At 49.2% G+C, this 20,289-nt stretch overlaps 7 protein-coding genes across 7 annotated transcripts; 1 reads left to right on the top strand and 6 right to left on the bottom strand.

Annotated features, from left to right (window-relative positions):
- Positions 1–698: 698 nt before the first annotated feature.
- Positions 699–8,237, top strand: N7519_001009 (type I polyketide synthase; the record flags this gene model as incomplete). Its single annotated transcript, XM_057287787.1, has 9 exons — positions 699–989; positions 1,037–1,395; positions 1,446–2,689; positions 2,739–3,823; positions 3,872–4,190; positions 4,237–6,368; positions 6,415–6,993; positions 7,044–7,352; positions 7,401–8,237. The coding sequence occupies 9 exons, from the start codon at positions 699–701 to the stop codon at positions 8,235–8,237; spliced, it is 7,155 nt and encodes a 2,384-aa protein (XP_057153870.1).
- Positions 8,238–8,323: 86 nt separating this feature from the next.
- On the bottom strand, positions 8,324–9,160 carry N7519_001008 (uncharacterized protein; the record flags this gene model as incomplete). Its single annotated transcript, XM_057287786.1, has 1 exon — positions 8,324–9,160. The coding sequence occupies one exon, from the start codon at positions 9,158–9,160 to the stop codon at positions 8,324–8,326; it is 837 nt and encodes a 278-aa protein (XP_057153869.1).
- Positions 9,161–9,706: 546 nt separating this feature from the next.
- Positions 9,707–12,354, bottom strand: N7519_001007 (uncharacterized protein; the record flags this gene model as incomplete). Its single annotated transcript, XM_057287785.1, has 2 exons — positions 9,707–10,841; positions 10,901–12,354. 2 exons carry the CDS (start codon positions 12,352–12,354, stop codon positions 9,707–9,709), a joined length of 2,589 nt encoding a protein of 862 aa, XP_057153868.1.
- A 914-nt stretch (positions 12,355–13,268) lies between these two features.
- On the bottom strand, positions 13,269–13,838 carry N7519_001006 (cysteine hydrolase family protein; the record flags this gene model as incomplete). Its single annotated transcript, XM_057287784.1, has 1 exon — positions 13,269–13,838. The coding sequence occupies one exon, from the start codon at positions 13,836–13,838 to the stop codon at positions 13,269–13,271; it is 570 nt and encodes a 189-aa protein (XP_057153867.1).
- Positions 13,839–14,129: 291 nt separating this feature from the next.
- Positions 14,130–15,764, bottom strand: N7519_001005 (uncharacterized protein; the record flags this gene model as incomplete). Its single annotated transcript, XM_057287783.1, has 1 exon — positions 14,130–15,764. One exon carries the CDS (start codon positions 15,762–15,764, stop codon positions 14,130–14,132), a length of 1,635 nt encoding a protein of 544 aa, XP_057153866.1.
- Positions 15,765–16,425: 661 nt separating this feature from the next.
- On the bottom strand, positions 16,426–17,871 carry N7519_001004 (uncharacterized protein; the record flags this gene model as incomplete). Its single annotated transcript, XM_057287782.1, has 1 exon — positions 16,426–17,871. The coding sequence occupies one exon, from the start codon at positions 17,869–17,871 to the stop codon at positions 16,426–16,428; it is 1,446 nt and encodes a 481-aa protein (XP_057153865.1).
- Positions 17,872–18,927: 1,056 nt separating this feature from the next.
- On the bottom strand, positions 18,928–19,632 carry N7519_001003 (uncharacterized protein; the record flags this gene model as incomplete). Its single annotated transcript, XM_057287781.1, has 1 exon — positions 18,928–19,632. The coding sequence occupies one exon, from the start codon at positions 19,630–19,632 to the stop codon at positions 18,928–18,930; it is 705 nt and encodes a 234-aa protein (XP_057153864.1).
- Positions 19,633–20,289: the final 657 nt, after the last annotated feature.

Genomic DNA, 20,289 nt, shown 5'->3' with positions numbered 1-20,289 from the left:
CTGACTCGGCGAGGAAGAGCTAGCTCGTGCGTAATCTTGTGCGTGGTACATTGTTGATCTGCATACCTGTAGATCTCGGAAAACTTTATTTGCCTGGCCGGAGGAGCGGCGGCAGCCGCAGCAGCTGAAAACGGCCAATTTCGACGATGCTTGTTACAGTCATACCTCATCAGGTTCGAAGGATCGTCGGAGCAAACTTTGAATCTTTCTAAATTACAAGGGTTTACAAAACAGTAAGATGTTTGGGTGCCCATGTCCACCACAGGTAGCATTTTTGCAAGATATATCGGATGGCCTAGGGCATGCTCTTATCAACGATGCTATGCTATATGGAGTAATTCAATATAAATAAGTAAGCCAAGAGATAAATATTCACATATGCACCTAATCAATTGCTAAGTCCCCAGGCCCATGTCGCGTAAGTGACGAAATTGATAGGCCTAATATATTATTAAAACTCATATACGTTTCATATCTAGGTAGGGATACCCTATCGTGCCCGTCCCGTGTTAAAAGTTACAATACTGTATACCAAATTGCAAGTCTGTTCTATCAATGACTACATCCTTCTGAATATAGAGGTCATAGAGGTCATACTAGCTGAGCAAAGACAGGTGGTCCAGGTACAAAATGGACAGCCTGGATGTGCTTCCTCCTGCAAAACCAATCTGCTTTCAACTACGATTTTGCACTTCAACATGGTTATAAACAGCTCTGGCACGGATAGATATACCAATGGAGTTGTTGATATTCATAGGACTGCCGACTCAGTTCAGGCCAATTCTCTTGGTGAAGACAATGCCATCCCCGATATTGGAGCTATAGATGGTGCGTCCCAAACCTCACTTCAAGCCCCGATTGCCGTGGTTGGAATGGCCTGTAGACTCCCCAATGACTGCCATTCCCCAGAGGCATTCTGGAGATTTATTGAGCGAGGCAGCATCGCAAAAAACCGACCTCCTCCTTCTAGGTTCAACATTGATACTCATGTAAGTCTTGAGAAATCACTACTTCCGCCATACACTAACAGACATAGTACGATGGATCCTTGAAGAACAAGACGATGGCCTCTCCGGGAGGGATGTTCCTCCAAGGAATTGACGTGCAGGATATTGATGCCCAGTTCTTTAAGCTCCCTCGACTGGAGGCCATGTCTATGGACCCCCAGCAGCGTCAATTATTGGAGGTTGTTTATGAGGGCCTCGAAAACGCGGGTGTTACGCTCGAGCAACTGGACGAGTCACCCGTCGGTTGCTTTGTCGGTTCATTTGCCTGTGATTATGGGGACATGCAAGCCCGAGACCCAGAGAACAGAGGCACTACGACGACGGTTGGAATTGGACGTGCTATGTTGAGCAACCGAATCAGTCACTTTCTGAACATCAAGGGTCCTAGGTATGTCTCTCGGCAATGCTTCTCAATATCTGAGACTAAACATCACTCAGTATGACTATAGATACAGCCTGCTCCGGTACATTGACCGGTGTCGATATCGCGAGTAGATATCTCCAAACTCGTGAGATCAACGGTGCTATCGTTGCCGGCGCCAATATCTATCTCAGCCCTGAGCATGTTATGGACCACCACTTTGGTGCCAATGGAACAGCCTCGCTGTCAGGAAAATGTCACACGTTTGATGCTAAGGCAGACGGCTATATCAAAGCTGAAGCAGTTAATATGGTCTATCTCAAACGTCTCGATGATGCCCTCCGTGACGGTGATCCCATTCGTGCCGTCCTACGCGGTACTGCGACTGGGAGTGATGGCTGGACAGCCGGTATTGCCAGCCCCAACTCACAAGCCCAGGCAACCGCCGTTCGGCAGGCGTATGCAAATGCTGGTATTTCTGACTTGTCATTGACCAGTTACATCGAATGTCATGGAACTGGCACCAAAGCTGGTGATGTGATTGAGGTGAACGGTATTGCATCGGTGTTTAGCAAACATCGAACTCCGGACAACCCCTTACGGATTGGATCAGTCAAAAGCAATATCGGTCACTCGGAGCCCGCAGCGGGAATCTCGGGTTTGTTGAAAACAATTCTCGCCCTTGAGAGGGGTGTTATCCCTGGAAACCCCACATTCCTAACCCCAAACCCTAATATCGACTTTGACAAGCTTTGCCTACGTCCCTCGCAAGCCACAACGAATTGGCCTGCCGTTCCCTTCCGACGAGCTAGTGTGAACTCCTTCGGATATGGTGGCTCCAATGCCCATGTCATTGTTGATGCTGCAACTGGACTCAGCAAGCATGTCACCTCTTACACACCCGAAAGCGACGATATCTTTGCAGACGATGCAGGTCCGGAGAGACCTTATCTTTTGGTCCTCTCGGCCAACGACGAGAATTCCCTCCGGGCTCAAGTAACATCGCTAGACAAACATCTCTCGGATCCTGCTGTTGGAGTGAAGATCCGAGATTTGGCGCACACACTCTCCAATCACCGTACACGGCATTATCATCGAGGATATCTGATCGCTAACAGCAATTCTATCGACGTTGATGATGTGACTATGGGAACACCTCGGTCGGATCCACCCAGAATTGGCTTTGTGTTCACTGGACAGGGCGCTCAATGGGTGCAGATGGGCAAGGATCTTATTACATTCCCTGTTGCCAAGAGAGAGTTGGAGCATTTAGACAATGTCCTGGGAAACCTGTCCGAGCCTCCCCAGTGGTCGCTTATCGGTCAGTCTCTCCTAACCTTGTCCATTGACGGATACACTGACAAGCCTAGATAAACTGGTCAACCCTCAAAGCGCCGAGGACCTCCGTGATCCTGAACTCTCACAGCCCCTTGTGACCGCTCTTCAGCTTGCTATTCTGGCAGTTCTGGACGGTTCTGGCGTCAAATGCAGCTCTGTTGTTGGCCACTCATCTGGAGAAATTGCAGCTGCTGTCATGGCTGGTAGGATCACTGCCGAGCAGGCCATCAAGATCGCTTACTACCGAGGCAAGGCAACTTCAAATGCTCAGTTCGAAACAGAAGTCGGTATGCTTGCGACTGGACTAGGGGCTGAATCGGTACAACCCTATCTGAAAACCACATCCATTCAGATCGCCTGTATCAACAGCCCAGATAGTGTAACACTTTCTGGGGTCCGCTCGGAACTGCAAACCGTTGAACAGAAGATCAAGGCTGACGGCCACTTTGCTCGTCTGCTTCTGGTAAATGCGGCGTACCATTCTAGACATATGAACGTGGTGGCGGACGAGTACCAGACATTGTTAGAAAGGCACGTTAACTGGCAGCAGCCATCTTTCAAGTCTGCAACTATGATTTCGTCCACCTCGGGGGAAATAGTTGAGGATGACCTCGGCCCGAGCTATTGGGTGCGTAACATGGTCTCGCCAGTTCTGTTCAGCCAAGCCATTCAGCGTATGATATCCCCATCAGATGGCGTGGATTTATTGATCGAGATCGGACCAAGCAACGCCCTTTCTGGACCAATTAACCAAATCAAGAAGGCTGTTTCATCCTCGGTCGACTATATTCCGTCCTGGAAACGAGGCGCTGATGCACTTAACGCCATGCTGGGATTGGCTGGACAGCTATTCATTATAGGATGCCCGATTCAACTGGCCCAAGTGAACAAGGACACTGAAGCAGCAGCACCCTCATTGATCGTCGATCTTCCGAACTACCCATGGAACCACGCCACCAAATATTGGCAGGAAAGTGAGGCAAGCAGTGACTGGCGGTTCCGCAAGTTTGCTCACCATGATCTTCTCGGTACCAAAGTCTTGGGTACTCCGTGGACTCAACCGGTGTGGAAAAAGGCCATCAAAGTAGATGACTTACCGTGGCTCCGGGACCACAAGGTACTTATCCGACGTTTCTTTCTTTGATTTGCATGCTAACCTCAGCAGCTCGGTGATAGCGTGGTCTTTCCCGCGTCTGGATATATTGCCATGGCCATCGAAGCTATATTCCAAAAGGCCAAATCCTTGGGTCGCATCCCTGACACAGCCAGCGTCAACCAAGTATCATACAAGTTGCGGAATATCACATTCTTCCGCGCACTAACCGTAGATGAGGAATCCGGAAATACCCAGATCATGTTGTCACTTAACCCATGTACCAGCACGAAGGACAGTTGGCATGAATTCAAAATCTCATCCATCTCAAAGGAGGTTGTCAATGATCATTGTCAAGGGCTTGTCAGTCTATCAGAAGAGGGTATCCAAGGTATGTTGTCTCTTGCTGGATTGAAGATCACGACTGACATCTCCAGTGGGGCCTGCGAGCGACCTTCTCCCTCTCCTCCACAGCACTCCTGCCTCGACCTGGTACAAGGCAATGCGGGATGTGGGATACAGCTTCGGTCCCAGTTTCCAACAACAACTGCAAATTGAATCTACTGCTGGTCAGCGGTCGAACCGAGCCACTGTATCTCTTTTGGAACCACAATCCAAAACACCGCAGTCTTTGTACTCAATGCATCCCGTGAGCATTGATTCTTGCTTCCAGGCGGGTGCACCATCTGTCTGGGCTGGCCACCGAAGTTCTGTCAATATCTTGATGTTGCCGGCTACGATAGATGACCTGACCGTGATGGCGCAAGCATCTTCTCCAGAGACAGGCTTAGCTGTTGCAGATGCAGAGTATACCGGTGTCGGAAGACATGATGATCCCCGCCGGCTTAAGTCGAATGTCAAGGTGTATGACCCAGCCAATGGGAATTTGCTCTTCCGACTTTCTGGCCTTCACTACCATTCCCTCGACGCTACCGTGGAGAGGCATGCAGCGCACACGTATACGTGTTTGGAATGGCAACCGGACGTATCTTTCCTTTCGGATAATAAACTTGATACCTTGCTTGAGGCAGCAGAGTTTAGCAGCAGCACTGCCCAAGCTGTTGCGAAGATAGGACAGGTCGTCAACCTTGTTGCTCACAAGAACCCTCGACTGCGGCTCTTTGAGCTGAGCTTAATTGACAAACCCGAAAGCGTGTGGCTTGATTGCGTCAAGCCCGTCGCCTCGGATATTGCCACGGACCTCGAGTACCGTCTCTCGCTACCATCGCAAAACTCCGCTCTCTCCGCACAGTCCAAATACGGAAGCTCGAATGTGGAGTTTGGCCTTCACGACATTGATGCGCCATTTAGCGAAATGGAAGACAGGGACACTTATGAGATCATTATTCTCAAGGCATCTCCTTGCCACCCGCCCTCGACTAGCCATATTGAAAAGGCCCGAAACCATCTTTCCCATAGATGCTTCCTTTTCGTTGTGTACGACACCAGCACAGCTGGAGAAAGCTTATCCAAACATGACGGATTGGAAAGCACTTCAACCGCGCAACCTCCGAAGGATGCTGGCGAGCTCCAAATTGCCTCCTTTGAATCTACCATAGCTAAGGAAGCTCCACAACCCAGGGTACCTCTCCATGTCACACACTTTAAGGCCTCGAATGGACTGAAGTCGAGAACCCTTAGCGACCTCGTCGAGAATGGGTGGGAGGTCATTGAACATTTCCTGCCATTTAACGATGTTCCTGAGAATGGGACTGTCGTCGTACTGGACGAGATGCATTCTCCAGTCATGTCTAACCTAAGCGACGAACAATTTGAATCTTTCCGGAACCTCGTCCAACGCCAGTGTCGAATTCTCTGGGTCACACGAGGTGCGCAGATGCAGGTGACGCACCCTGAGCATGCCCTCTTTTTCGGCACAGCGCGATCGCTATATGGCGAGGACCCAACCTCTCTAATCATGGTGTTGGACGTTGAGCATGCAGATGGGCCAGCCAGCCTAGGTGCTCTTCATTCGGTATTGGAACGTCTCGTCTCGGCTCAGAAGTTGCAAGATGAGGATCATGAATTCATCGAGAGAGGGGGAATAGTATATATCAGCCGGATCGTTCCTGACAAGGCGGTTAACCAGGCCGAGAAGGACAGTATTTTGGGCCCGGAGCCCCGACAGCAGTCACTGCATGGTCACCAGTCCACTGTAAGGTTGATTAGCACGCGGGCTGGCACCATTGACAGTCTGCAGTATGCAGAGCAGCCTGACGAAGAATTTGGAAACCGTGACGTGGAGATTGAGGTGCATGCAGCGGCCCTCAACTTCAAAGACTTGGCGCATGCCCTGGGGTTCTTTCCCTCCAACGAGCGTCGTTTTGGCATAGAATGTGCCGGAATCGTCACTCGACGAGGAAATGATGTGGGGTCTGTTTCCGTTGGAGATCGTGTAGTGCTCGTCCGGAAGGATGGAGGTGCATTTGGCAACCGAGTAATCGGTATGGTGGAGGGTGTCCAGCGGATTCCGGATTGGATGTCATTTGTGGATGCCTCCACCTTCGGAATTTGCTTCATGACAGCTATGTACAGTCTCATCAATCTGGCAAACACACAGGCAGGACAGGTATGTCTCTTTCCCTGCCGGTTATTCACTTCTGCTGACAATACAGACCGTTTTGATCCATGCCGGTGCAGGAGGTGTCGGATTGGCAGCCATCCAAATCTGCCGCCACCTGCAAGCCGAGATATACGTGACCGTTGGTTCAGAGGAGAAGCGCCGCTTCTTGAGAACGGAATACGGCATCCCAGAAGACCGCATGTTCTCGTCGCGGTCGATATCATTTTCGAGTGATCTCATGTCTGCCACCAATGGCCGTGGCGCTGATGTGATTCTGAATTCGTTGGCGGGTGATATGCTGCACGAGTCTTGGCGCTGCCTGGCCCCGAATGGAAACTTCATTGAGATTGGTAAGAAGGATCTCATTGATCGAAACAGCATCTCGTTGGCACCATTTAGCCGCAATGCTTCATATCGGTCATTCGACCTTCAGGCGATCCCCATGCCCACATTCGACCGCTTGATGAAACAAATGGTTGCCTTCGCCAACGATGGCATCATCAAGCCCCTTCCAATCTATAGGACATTCTCCTCTGGCGACATTGCAAATGCCTTCCGTTGCATGCGAGATGGAAAGCACATTGGCAAGATTGTGGTGTCGGATGGGAACCGCGATGATGTTCGAGTACCAGTATGTCCATCCACACCACGCTCTCTGTTGAGACTTGACTAATAATCCAGGTCATTCCCGCCGCTCCCGTCCTAAAACTGAGAGACAATGTTTCATACCTTATTGCCGGCGGATTTAAGGGTCTGTGTGGTAGTCTCGCCCTCTACCTAGCCCGCATCGGGGCCAAGAACATTGCGGTCATGTCCCGTAGTGGATACGAGGATTCTGCTTCTCAACGTATCATCTACCATCTTAAGGCCATGGGAACACACGTGGATCTGATCCAAGGTGACATCTGTGATGTCAAGGATGTGCGGCGAGCATTCGCCTCAACCAACAAGCCGGTCGGTGGAATTATCCAAGGTGCAATGGTTTTGCGAGTAAGTCAGGCCCTTGGGTACAGAATTTTGGCGAACTAACAAAACCAGGACAAAATGTTCACCTGGATGACACCGGATGAGTTCCGGACGCCCATCGCTCCCAAGGTAGTCGGGACCTGGAACCTGCACAATCTGGCCATAGAGAACAACCTCGAACTAGACTTCTTCACTCTCCTGTCTAGTGTGAGTGGAGTTGCAGGTCAAAAGGCCCAAACCAACTATTGTGCTGGGAATGTCTTCCAGGACTCGTTTGCAGTCTACCGACATTCTCTTGGTCTCCCAGCATGCTCTGTCAACTTGGGAGTGGTTGAGGATGTAGGATACTTCACAGAACATGACGACCTCAGTCGTCGATTGGAGTCGCAGGGCTGGACACCAATAAATGAAGCTCTCTTGCACAAAATCTTACGCTTTTCGATTCTCCAGCAGACAACATCGCCGATAAACCAGGATAGCATCTCGCAGCTCATCACAGGCATCCCCGTTCCTCTCCTTCCCGCTTCACCACTCCAACCATCCCACCGGTGGAGCGCGTTAAGGGCGACGGCCGCAGCAACCGGTGCCATGGGAGGCAACAGCCAAGACAGCCACTTGGTCAGACTTAAGAACGCAGCGGCTTCCCCGAGTGAAGACTTGGACCACCCGGCGCTTGTAGCATCAGCCGTGGAGGTGGTGAATGCAGTTCTGATGCGCAGTCTTGGTTTGCAAAACCCATTGGAAGAAGGTCGGCCACTAGCCAGCTACGGAATCGATTCCCTAGTCGCAGTTGAATTGCGAAATTGGACCAGGTCGGAACTTGGTATTGAGATCACTGCCTTGGATATTGTCGGGGCCAAGACATTGGGGTTGCTTTGCGAGCTGATTCTCAAGAGGTTGCTGGCATAGTCAGCTCCTTGTCTATTTCGGAGACACCCAGGGGTCTTTGGATTCAAACACTTAACCTAGTTAAACTAGAAAGATACTCTGCCACTTTAATTTACTATCGATAATATGCCGACCTTCTGCTGCGGCCACTGCAATGCAGATTTCCACTTCCTATCCCGGTCCTTTAGCTCACTCGATAACTCAGCGACTAGCGCATCCCCGCAGCCCTTATCCCACCAAAAGCGCGCCCCTAATTCGTGTAATGGAACTGCCCAATTCATGAGGATCAACAACTTGAATGGCTGCCGTGCGCGCAACCCATCCACAAATTCCCTCTTGGCGAAGGTGAGCCAAGCAATGCTAGGTGCGGGATGCGGCGCATGGTTGAACTTAGCAAAGGAGCCTTGTAGGGAGTCAATAGCTTCCTGGCTGCTGTTATGTTGTACCAGATCTGTATTTTCAATTGCGCTATTCAGCATTCGCAATTGTGCGATAGCATTGGCCACGTCGGGATCCAGCGTAGTATTTTCTCTCCAGTCGTATTTGAAGAATATGCTCGGCTGTCGCCATGGTTTGCTAATTTGTGAGATTTTGCTTGCCCCTTGCAGCAGCTCAAAAACCGTCATCATAGTTTCGATCATGCTGCAGGATTCACCGCCATGCTGAGCGTTTAGCCGAGGGAGTGCTATGCCAATGATAGTGACGATCGCTGCTTGGGCAAAGACGGCGTCGCAATTGGCAAGGGTCAGGCGGGCCAATGCTTCTTCTCTGAAGGGGGCAAAGGGGAGTTCATTGCACTGTAGTGCGGTGTCTAGGTAAGATAGAACTTGTTGTGGGTCCGCGGTGGTGGCTGCCATGTGAAGCGTGGCAATGGAAAAGATGCCATGCAAAAGAAATTCATGTTCGAAAGCAAGCTTGGGGATGAGGACCTGCCAAACCCCCATGTCAGATTGGTCGCCGCAGACGCTTTTATAAGTTTCGGTTGAGAATTTGTGCATCAACAGCAAATGCCGGATGGTTGGTGCTGGTTGCAGAGATTGCAGCCTATACCTCAGTTCTCATCCGATGTATTTACCGGTGAGCTCGTCCAATTCCATATAACACATGAAGTTCTCACTAACTCTATCTAGTCTTCCTGAGATGGCGGGTGGGTGGGGAAACAAATTGATGCAGAACGAAATGGAGTTTCTAGTTCTTGATGGGATGTATGTCAAACACGAAGCTCTCTCTTATGCACCGCTCATAGGTACTACATCCCCCTACAATGGGGACAGGGCAGACCCATCGATAATTTCAATATGATCCATGCCTTGCTTTGTTACTCTGTGTTGTGTACAGGCCTGATTATCCTGTTTTAATAGCCACATGGACATTACACATTATCTCGAGTTATTAACATTTGCACGCTTCGTGTTGCACTGTGCCGACTCGTGGTAATTTTACTCGCGTATACGAGCCTTAAGAAAGCCGTTATATTTCCCCCGGTGTTATCAGTAAACGAACACCGGAACTGATAGGCCCGCTGTGTTATCAGGCCAGATATGTTCTTTGTAGACAGAGGGTCCGGCATCTTGTAGAATCTCGCGGAATCGATGCCGCAGAGGATTGAGAGGATTCATGCTAACAGCAGCGATTATTGCCAACTTGTCCTGCACTGCCTTCGTGACTGTCAGATGTGCCTCCCCGACTAGAAACTTGACCCCCACCAGTAGTCCAGCCACTGAACCTTCTTCGGTAGGTGTCAGAATACGCGTCGAAAGCGTAGTTTGCAGCGGCTTGGAATGTCTTTCCTTGCATAGCACAGAGCATGACCGCATCATTCCCTTCTCCGGCAACTCCAGACACCTTTGACTGAAGACGGCAAAGCTCGACGTGTCCCGCGTATCCTTGACGACGCGGAACCAGTTATGGGACTCTTTCGGTGTGGATGGTAATACGGGACAATTGGCTGGGCTATTGCTAAAGGGCCATGATACTTGGAGGTTTCCTTCGCCGTCGATACCCGAGTGCTCGAGCGCCAGAATTGAGTTTACAATCACACGACGGGCTTCGAGGCCGGAGAGAAGCTTGTTTTGCGCGGGTATGTGGTCAAGGGAGTCTATGTCGTCCACTGAGCTCCATCGAGTCCAGCATGAACTGATACAATTCTTGTCGCCGATGTTGTGAGCGCAATAGGTCGGGTGGTCTGTGTCTTGGGTGCTTGTTTGAGAAAAGCGAAGAGCGTCCCAGAGCGTCACTCGCTGGGCGTTTCCGGTACACGCACTCACTTCCAATCCGACACGGAGCTTTAGAAGCGGCACGAGTCTTGTGTCTGGCTTTGTGCAGTCTGCTATGAGCATTGCCTTCAGGGTGCGCTTCGGGATCCGCTTGTACTTCTTCACGAGTCCGGCTGTGACATATTGTCCGCCGACAAGCTGAACATCATATCCATCACTCACATATCTTGATTTGCTTGTTCCAGGGTATTGGAGTCGACAAGCGATTTGTTGCCCAATACTGGAGATTGACGATCTGCACTTGTCATTGACAACAAGCCCAGGCTTGACGTCAGTGCTCGTACCGATTAATATCCTCGATCTGCTGCTAATGAGAATCTTCATATGCAAACTCTCATCGGAGATGTATCTTGGAATCTCTGTCAACCAGTGGCATTCAATCTCCTCGTGCACCAAAGATTCCGAAACGGAAGACTGTTGCTGTATTGGAAGGGGACAATAAAGCCTCTCTCTGTTTGGATGATTGGCGCTTCCTCTGCAGTACCTTCGACCAGCGACACTGGCCCCCACAATTCCTGGACATCCTGTACAGTGAGAGAAATCTTCATCCCCTCAGGAGGAGCAGAGACTTTCCCTAGAATCCATGCAGGACCACCTATGAAGTCATCCAAGCAAGCCAGCTTCCTTGGCTTGAAGGCATATCCATCAAAACCGACAGGAATCTCTTCCATCTCTTGATCCCAGAGATTAATATCGAAGCGACACACATGTGAACCGGAGAATGCAACAATCCCAATAAACAGGATTCTACACAGGTACCGAAGAATTTCCACGGAATCACAGTCAGAGAGAGCCTTGTTGTCAAGATTGAGCATAGTCTGCATCCAGGTCATTGCCAACCTTTTTAATGCATCCTCTTCTAATGTGCTCAGAATGGTCTGGAGCAAAGCACCAACTTGGCTCAGTGATATATGGAAAACACTGGCAACGCCATCCCGGTCTTGATCTTCGATCAAAATGCTGACGGTGTTTTCACAAAATCCTTGAGACTGCAGATATTCAAGCGCAGCTTGCCAATTCCCAAGGCACTCGATACAGTCATCCAGCGACTCAAGCTTAATGCCGGTGCCATTTAGCATGCCGAGTATCTGTGCGGTTTGCAGCTCGAGCTGGTCCAAGTCACTGAAATAACGACCTGCGTCCAAGATGTGGTCCATATTCTTCGTGTCGAGTATACCTGCATCTATCGAGTCCTCTTCAGACTCCGGAGTTGTGATATTTGTTGCAACTGAATGTGTAGCCGAGGAACCAGAGCCACGAGAAAGCGAAAATTGTCTTGGTTCGTGCACGATGGTGTCTTGTGGTTCTGTTCCACCGGGAGCTGAGGAGTGGTCCGGCTTCTTATCAACACCATGTGACAATATAGCATTTCCTGGGTGCACCATGGGAGGTTTCACTTCACAGGTTGTGTATTTATCCTCATCCGCGCGCTTGTCCCTCCGCCCCAATTGGGCAGAAGAGTATCCATCATCCACCCCGGGTACTTCCTCTGAAAGATTGTTTCCTATGCAGTGGTTCTTCGCATGCTGATAGAAGTCATTCCAGGTGACTGTGGGCTGAGAACATATTTCACAAGCTGTTGGACACGGGAGTTGGATTATGCGGATATTGCGCTCTGGTCTGAGGTACACACCAGGAATTCTGTGTACACGGGGCCAATGTTCAATCATTGCCTTTTTGCGAGGTGCAGTGAAAGTGCAATCTGGCTCAAGGCACCGATATCCCCACTCTAGAACACCATGCCCCTCTTCAAGGTGGTCATTGAGGGATGAAAGTTGCCTATAGGTCCTGCCTTCTGTCTTGCATAGAGGACAGCAGAGTGCACCAAAGAGAGCAGGGTAGTAGTGACCAGAAGAAGCCATGGGCGCGGGGAAGTGCACGCTGGGTTGGTATGGCTGTCGAAGTCGTATACATGTATCCACCCTTTGCAGAACAGCCTCAAGATGGGCCTTCAACCTTAATAGTTGACCGTGGTTCAATGAAGGGATCCTCCCCTCTATCTCAGGTAAGCCATCCGCAATTTTATCAGGGTCCAAATACGAAGTCCGGGGTGCTGAATCGTCTTGCAAATCACGTCTCGCAATATGGTCGGGATCGTCTGGGAAGTTCCCGTGAGGAACGAAACCTTGCTGTATGTAGGACTGATTGGGCCATCCATACTGGCTAAATCCAGGTAACGAATCTACCAGGGTCAATGCTGAGTCTACCGATTCCACAAAAGGGGTCATCCGACTCCTCCGGAATTTATCATCAACTTGCTCTTGGTCAATGCTAACGTGAAAATCATCTGGAAAAATTCCGTTATTATCGGAAGTCATCTTCGGGAAAACGCATAGAAGAGTGTGAAATACTTAAAGAATGAACTGAGATTATCTGCCTTTTTAAAATAATACATGCGTAGGTAGCCCTCAGCCACCCCGTAAGCAGGACATCGTGGTGGCATCGGATTGGTGCATCATCGTGGCTTGGTTTAGCTGACGTTGATCACCCTGACACGTCAGAGGTGCATAGCACTAACACGGAAATTATCGGTCTTAAAACGATACAGCAAATTGGGTCCTCAATAGTTGCCTAGGTGTTCGTTCAACAGGCAATGTGTAATATTTCTGCGGAGGCTATCCATAATAATTCAAAGGACAGTGTGAGCTTTCCACGGCGTGACTAGGATCGAGTGCTTGGATTGACCGACGCCACCAGTCTACTCTGCCACAACAAGTCAGTCGGACTACTGGACTCCACATTGAAAGCAAAATACATACCTCCAGGCATGACATATCTAGCGCTCCTCCAGCATGGAAAGCTTCTCGGCCCACTCCTTCGCCGAAACAACATCCGTCTTGCGTGCAAAGACCTTCTCCATTAGGACGCGGTGCAGCTCCTCATCGCGATCCATGCAGCAATCCTCCAAGACGGTGACGCGGTAGTCCATATCCATTGCCTGGCGAACTGTCGATAGGACAGCTCCACTGGTGATCAAGCCCGCGACAACGATTGACTCGACATTTGCGCAGCGCAAAAGCATATCAAGTTCGGTAGCAAAGAAGGCGGAGACACGACGCTTGGTGAGTACCACCTCTCCAGATGCAGGGGCGATGGCTGGGTGGACCTGCACGGATGAGTGGCCTTCGAGATATTCACCGCGTGCGACGACAGAGGGTACAGATGAGTTGTTTGGGTGGTTTTCTGGATAGCCTGGGCGGAATCCGGTAATGACGTGGATGATTTTCACGTTGGCCTTGCGTGCGGAAGTGATGGTCGATGCTAGACGTTCGAGGTAGGACTCCGTCTTCTCGAGGCGGTCGATTACCCCGTTTTGGACGTCCAGGATGAGAAGGACGGTTACCATGGTGGGCTGCTGATAGGTGGACTTGGAAGGTTTGGAGAGGGAGAGTGTGAATAAGAACGAGTGTAAGTTTAAGAGGAAAGTTGAAGAGGAAGTTGATATCAAACGAGATGTGTTGAATGGTTGCGGTTCCGGTATCACGGGTCCCGGTACCGGCATGGGCATATGGAATTGATCCAACTAATGCTATTTTATACAAAGAGAAAACGTGGGCGACGTCGCTCACATTGTTATTAAATACATGAGAGAAAGAAAGAAAATAATTTGCGATACCACGCAAGAATTGAAGGCATATCAGTCGAGTCTCTGTCTCTTGAGCGTAAATTGCTCCAACAGCTCAACCCTTTCTTTCAGACGAGCATTCTCTTTTTCCAGATCCCCACGATCCAGAATTAAGTCATCGCGATACCTCTTTTGTGTTTGAGGTGATCCTTCTATGCATTTATCCAAGATGTCCCGGTGCCTTTTGGACGACATCACTGAACCAGATGGTTCTGTCTCCGGACTCCTGGGCCGAGGAGTCTTTGGCAGTCTAGGTGTCCTGCATGGTGTAATGGGCTGGTGACTGTTGGCAGTCTCACTTTCACTGTCGAATTGACTTCCCTCCGATGCAGAGCTATCATCTCTCTCTTGGCTCTCCTGTGATTGCCGTGGTGAAGGAGGTGAATATTCGGGAGTAGAGTGTTGGCTCATTGCCTCCGTGGATGGGATGATGGGTAAAGGAACACTTGTTCGAGGTGTGGCCCGTGTTCTCGCCATTGCCGGAGGGGTGTCATCCGAGTAAAGACGGCTATCGAGAATAGAAGTTCTATCTTCTGGCATGGCTGTAGCTCGGTTCCCTTGGAGACAGTTGCGAAGGCGAAATTCATCCAGCGGCACAAGGCAGCTTTGACGCCAAACATCTGCAGCTTCTTCCGCTCGTTTCGACGAAGCTACCTCGCCATCAATCCAGGATGCGAACTCCCTCACCTCCAGTGTGATGGCATTTCCATTGTTATCGGAGAATCTCTTTCTCATGTAATCGGTATAGCTGCTTTGCATAGGCCCGAAAGCGATGTTTTCGATTGGATTGAAGAATCGTTGATCGTTTTTGGGAAAGGAAAGACAAGCGATCCTGTGATCCCAGCAGAACTTTTCGAACTCAGGAAAGACTACGCAAAATCGATGGGAAATCATCAGGATTCTCCACGTTTCACGCCGACCTTTGGGTCGGGTCTCTGGCTCGAAAACAGTCTTCAGCCAGTCGAGCGCATGATTCGACTCCGCCCAACCTGACTGGGTGAATGAGACTTTGATGCGACCGAAGTTCTTGGTCTGAGGTGGATCCTGGCTCCTGCAGACAATGTATGGGGGCAGGTGCTTTCCTCGCGTTGAGCAGCAGTGGATAACCGAAGAAAATGCCCGTCCTTCTCTCTTGTGATGTTGGTTCGGTGGCCGAACAAACATGACGCTGGACTTTCGATACATGGTGGTAACAAATGCGGCATCTTCCATAGCATATATGTTGTCGTTGGAAATCTGGAACCGCTGCTTGATATCTTTGAATGCTTGAAAGAACTTCAGAGCTCTGCGATCTTCGTGCGGACCTTTCAATTTTAGTGTATCGCGCTCTTTGGCTATGTGATCAGCAAGTTCTGGATGACGCATCCAGAAACCCTTCTGCCAACCGGCATTGAGGTTTGGTCTATTGCGGCTATAGCCTTGGTTATTGAAATATGCATTGGCTGTATCCTTTGCCAACATGTTATAAGGAAAGAATCCATGATTCAACCAACGCTCTATCCGCTCAACAACCGCATTCTCGTCCTCCACCGAGAGAGCTGGTTGACCCATGACACCAGACTTCTTTCGCAGATATGCACCAGCGAGGTTCGTGGCAACCTCGGAAGCAATTGTGTGAGATGGAGGCGCCCCAACAACAGTGAGCATACCCTGTCTTCTGGTCTTATGATGTACAAGGGAGGTTGAAAGAGAGGCACTGAGAATTTCAGGCAAAAGACGGCCTGAAATGCTGACCTAGAAGAAAATCCTAGCACTGGGTTATAAACATTGACCGAGCCTCCACTCTGTTAGCTAAGCAAAAATTTTGGCTCACATCGGATCGCTGCATTTTGTATGGCCATTCGAGCCTGTTCTCTTAGCAGGAAACTGTCAATTTGGGTATAAAGTGGATGCTATTCCACTCTAGGCCGGCTGGTTTCCATAGTGACCTGTATCCACAAAGTGTCAGTGAAATTTTCTAGCGTGCATTGGGTGTTTTCAGCATGGTGGCTTCGATCCTTCAGAGTCCTGGAGTCTTCAAGGTCTTTGACATCCATTTAGCCAGGCGAACAATGGTGAGTCTTGACTGAGGAAGATTAAAGAGAAACTTGATACAAAAGGAAATAAATGTGTTGAGTGATCGCTGTTCCGCTAGTACGGATCGGATGTATCAAATTGATGCACCTATTCTATTCTATATACATGATTTCGAAGTGCAACAGGAAAAGAGAGGGGGAACAAGACACAAATAGGAAATGATGGATTGTGTAGATGCCCATCTAAACCCTAGAAATCAAACCTCAGTGAAATGATAATCCAAGTCTCCTATTCAACGAGTCCTTGATCTTTTAGAAGATGACGACGGCGGGAACTGGATGGTATCTTCAAGCTTCCAGACACACCTAGCATAGCCCAGCGTGATTTCCTCCCGCCGCCGTTTCTTGTCATCGGGCGATGCGTTTTCATACTTATCAAAGCACTCTCTGAAATCCTCAAGCGACATCACAAAACTTGGTAGGACTGATTTCCGGGACGACTTTGATTTGGGGGATTTTGGCCGCTTCGGGGTTCGAGACGGTGTGATAGGAACATGAGCATTGGAGTTTTCTTCTTCGCTAGTTGATTGCTCCGACTCGCTCTGCTCCTGGTTATGCTCGGTGTCTGTGGAATTTTCAGGCACTTCTGGTTCTTCTGGGACCCCCTGGTCGGGCATTTCTTGAGACTGCAAGCCATGCAGCGACTGTGGTGAAGGTACCTGCTCTTGGGGAACAATGACAGCCATGTCATTGGCGCCTTCTTCATCGTTATTGTCGGCTGTCGTTTGCTCCACGTCGTTGGTCTCATCTGGTGATATATGGCGTCTCCTAGCTCGTGTTGGGCTGTTCGGCTCAACTGTCTGAGAACGAATCCGATCGCCCGTGCGACGTTCCATCAATCGCGAGCGGCTTGGTGGGAGCAAGCAACTATTGGACCACGCCTCCGCTGATTCGGTTTCCCGATCGGGGAATCCGAGTTCACGATCAATAAAGGCCGCGAATCGAGATGGCGAGACGGTGTATGGGTTTTTCTCTCGTAGCTGTTTCTTCATATGCTCTGCATAGAGCTTATCAAGGGCATCGAAAATCCCGTTCTTGCAGGGGTTGAGATATTCACTGCCTTTTTTTGGAACACAGAGGCAGATGACATTTCTCTTCCAGCAGGTCACGAAGAATTCAGCTGTCATGGGAAATTGACTATCAACCAACAGAAGACGTCTTTGACTTCGGTCTCGGAGTTGGCCTCGCTCCCGGCGTCCAGGTGTACTGGTTTCCTTCTCAAACACGCTGTTCAGCCAGTCCAGTGCATGTGTCCCTTCAGCCCAGCCGGTCGTATTGTATGATATCGTAACTCGGTTATCGTGCCGTTTTGGGCCCCAAACGTTGGACAACTTGAAGATGACATATGGTGAAAGGGGCTTGCCTTTGGCTGGGTAACAGTAAATAACACAGGCCAATTCGCGGTTTTCGGAAGGCCTCCGGTGGCTAATGTTCAAGGGCTGCCTAAGGTTTTGAATTGTAGTGGCATACCCCGTGTCTGAAAGGGCATAAATATGCTCATTGTTGAGTAGGTGGTCTGATCGAATGGCCGCAAACTGTTCTATGAATTTGCAGAGCCTAGTATCTTCCACAGCAGGATCTTTGATTGACAGTTCGCCTTTCTCTGAATCTCGGGACTTCTTGAATTCCTCGAGAAAGTCCCGATTGCGAGCAAATATCCCACTATGACGACTGACCATTGTCTGAGCTACCATGATTTTTGAGATAGGCACTAGCGATTTGCGACACCATCGATTGTCTCTTCAATTGAAATCCGTGATCTTTCCATCGATTAACGTAGTCAATGATCGCTTTATCCTCGAGGGCAGTAAGATTGTCACTGGATGCCTGCGGCTCAGGAATTACGCCATCGTCTCGTCTGGACTCCAGAACCCCAGATCTTCTCCTCATCCTTGCCCCAGCGTCGTTCGTCATGATTTCTGGTCGTATAATGTGTGACTCTGGTGCATTCACCACATGAAGCCCACCTGACATAACCAGTTACTAGTCGTCCAACCAAGCTTCCAAGGTTGGGATGGTCCAAGAAAAGCTTTATCTGAGGCAGTTTTGTGACTAGGAAGTCTTCGAAACAACGAGCAGAGATTCAATGAAGCTGCAGAGCACGGGTTCTCAAGGGATGAACATAGAGGCACCTTGTGCGTTCTGGGCAACCTGAAGAAGAATTTTAGCATTGGGAGAGAGCACTCGGGTTATAAACATAGATTGACCAAGTCCCCACTCTGTTAGCTCAATAAAAAAATTTCGGTTCACGTTGGATCGCTGTGTTTTGTATGGCTACCTGGCTATTCCGTCTCCTTTGTTTCGGGTGTAAACGGCGGACCTGTGAATTACCCTTTAAATTTAGCGCCCTGATCTGCCGTTTCCTAACCTCCCCCTAATGCCCTCCGGTATAAAAGACTTGTCTCTTATACGTAATTGTTTGCGAGGGATAGGTTCCATCCATCCGTCTTATATATAGAATCTAGTATGCGTAAGCAGCAACATTTTCTCCTCGAAATATTTCATACTCGAGCGAGTCGGGCACTCTGTATTAATATAAAGATATACAGTTTCTAGGTGTATAGCCTATCAACCAGGTAAGATAATTCATTAACACTGAAAATAATACGAAATCGAGTGAGACACATGGCCATATCAACTTAACCAGTTCGCCTCGCAACAAAGTAATCGTAATACCAATCCCGTGCTTTTACCAATAAACCTTTAACATTATGTGCCTCCCACTGCCTGAGTATCTAGGCTAAAGTCCTACTGCCTGGCTTTGGCTTTCCTTCCTCGTCGGTTGGGAGCTTCTGCGAAGCAAAGGCCAGAAACACGGCTTCCCAGTGCTCATCGTCAAATTTGAACAGCAGGGCTCCGTCTGAGTAGACACCATTGTCAAACTCAGGAAGACTGCCCTGGTTCATATGAATATTATGGATACCAGATCCGAAGGAAGACCCAAAAATAAAAGCGGTTGGAGAGTTGCCGATAGAATCCTCAGTGTTGTCGATAACATCATCGAGGATTGGCGTTATCTTGTCCAAGATATCATTGTCACGGCCTGGGATGTCATGCGGCAGGACTTCCCCAGACCGAATATCCACAAGATTCTCCGTGCGAGAATAGTCGAGACCCTCTAAATTGGGGTCTCGTGAATGGTAATGGCTATAAAGGTAATGGCGGTGATTTTCGCCGTCGTCGCTATTAGAATCCTGGACTAAGTGAAGGCCTAGCTTCAACTTCGAGAGTTGTTCGGTGATGGGGGGGGAGAAATCGCGTGTAACCTGAAACACGAGGCGAGAATCTTCACTGGTCGATTTGACGTTGATAGCAGCCTTCCGCTTCCTCGAGCTATCATCAGTGAAAAAGAGCTCGATGTGTGGGGTGCGTACTCCGTGTCCCTCGGCTTTATATCTAGTTGGGCGGCAAGCCCAGACGCCGTAGTGGGGAACAGGCATGTTGTTTGAACTTTGAGATAGAAAGGTTCAGTATAATATCAAGGCAGCTTAGCAGAATTAAATGATAAAAAAAGAGTTCAATGGATATTTGTAACCCGATATGATACCTAGGTACGATCAGCCCTGCTTTATACGTCTTTGTCCTGTAGAATACGGGCCCTGCTGTTCATGTTATTGATGTAATGGGCAGGTTATCTCGATGGTAGAATAATGATTTATTTCTACAGAAAATTTTATTGTTATTGGCAGGTTTCCTAATGCGGACTTTATAGTCAAATCGCACTAGTGGCCTCCCACGGTAGAACAAATTTTATACTCCTGCTTCGTATATCAGAATAAAGTTGCTATAGACTTGTCAAGTACGAGTTTGGTTGGCAGAGATAGTCCAAACAGGGTTGATAAGTTATTGAGATGACCTCAAAGAATAAAAGCGTTAAAACTCGTTTCCGAGTGCGATTCGTCTTCACGAGCAAGACAATGGAATTGGTTGGAAACATTCCAACTGGCGCACCAGTCGTCACACGAACAAATGTTATGGTCAGCCTTGACTAAAATTTAGTCCCCACAACTTTGCAGGATCTAGCACTCGACGCGACGAATACTCAATCAACTCGTAGTAGTAGATGATTTACTCCGGGGTAAGGAGGCCCCTACATA

Source organism: Penicillium mononematosum (assembly GCF_028829835.1).
Source record: "Penicillium mononematosum strain IBT 11891 chromosome Unknown utg000001l:1.0-4488741.0:1.0-4491989.0, whole genome shotgun sequence".
Classification (NCBI taxonomy): Eukaryota; Fungi; Ascomycota; class Eurotiomycetes; order Eurotiales; family Aspergillaceae; genus Penicillium; species Penicillium mononematosum.
The sequence above is the reverse complement of the archived record's forward strand: the minus strand, read 5'-3'. Positions and strand labels throughout refer to the sequence as shown.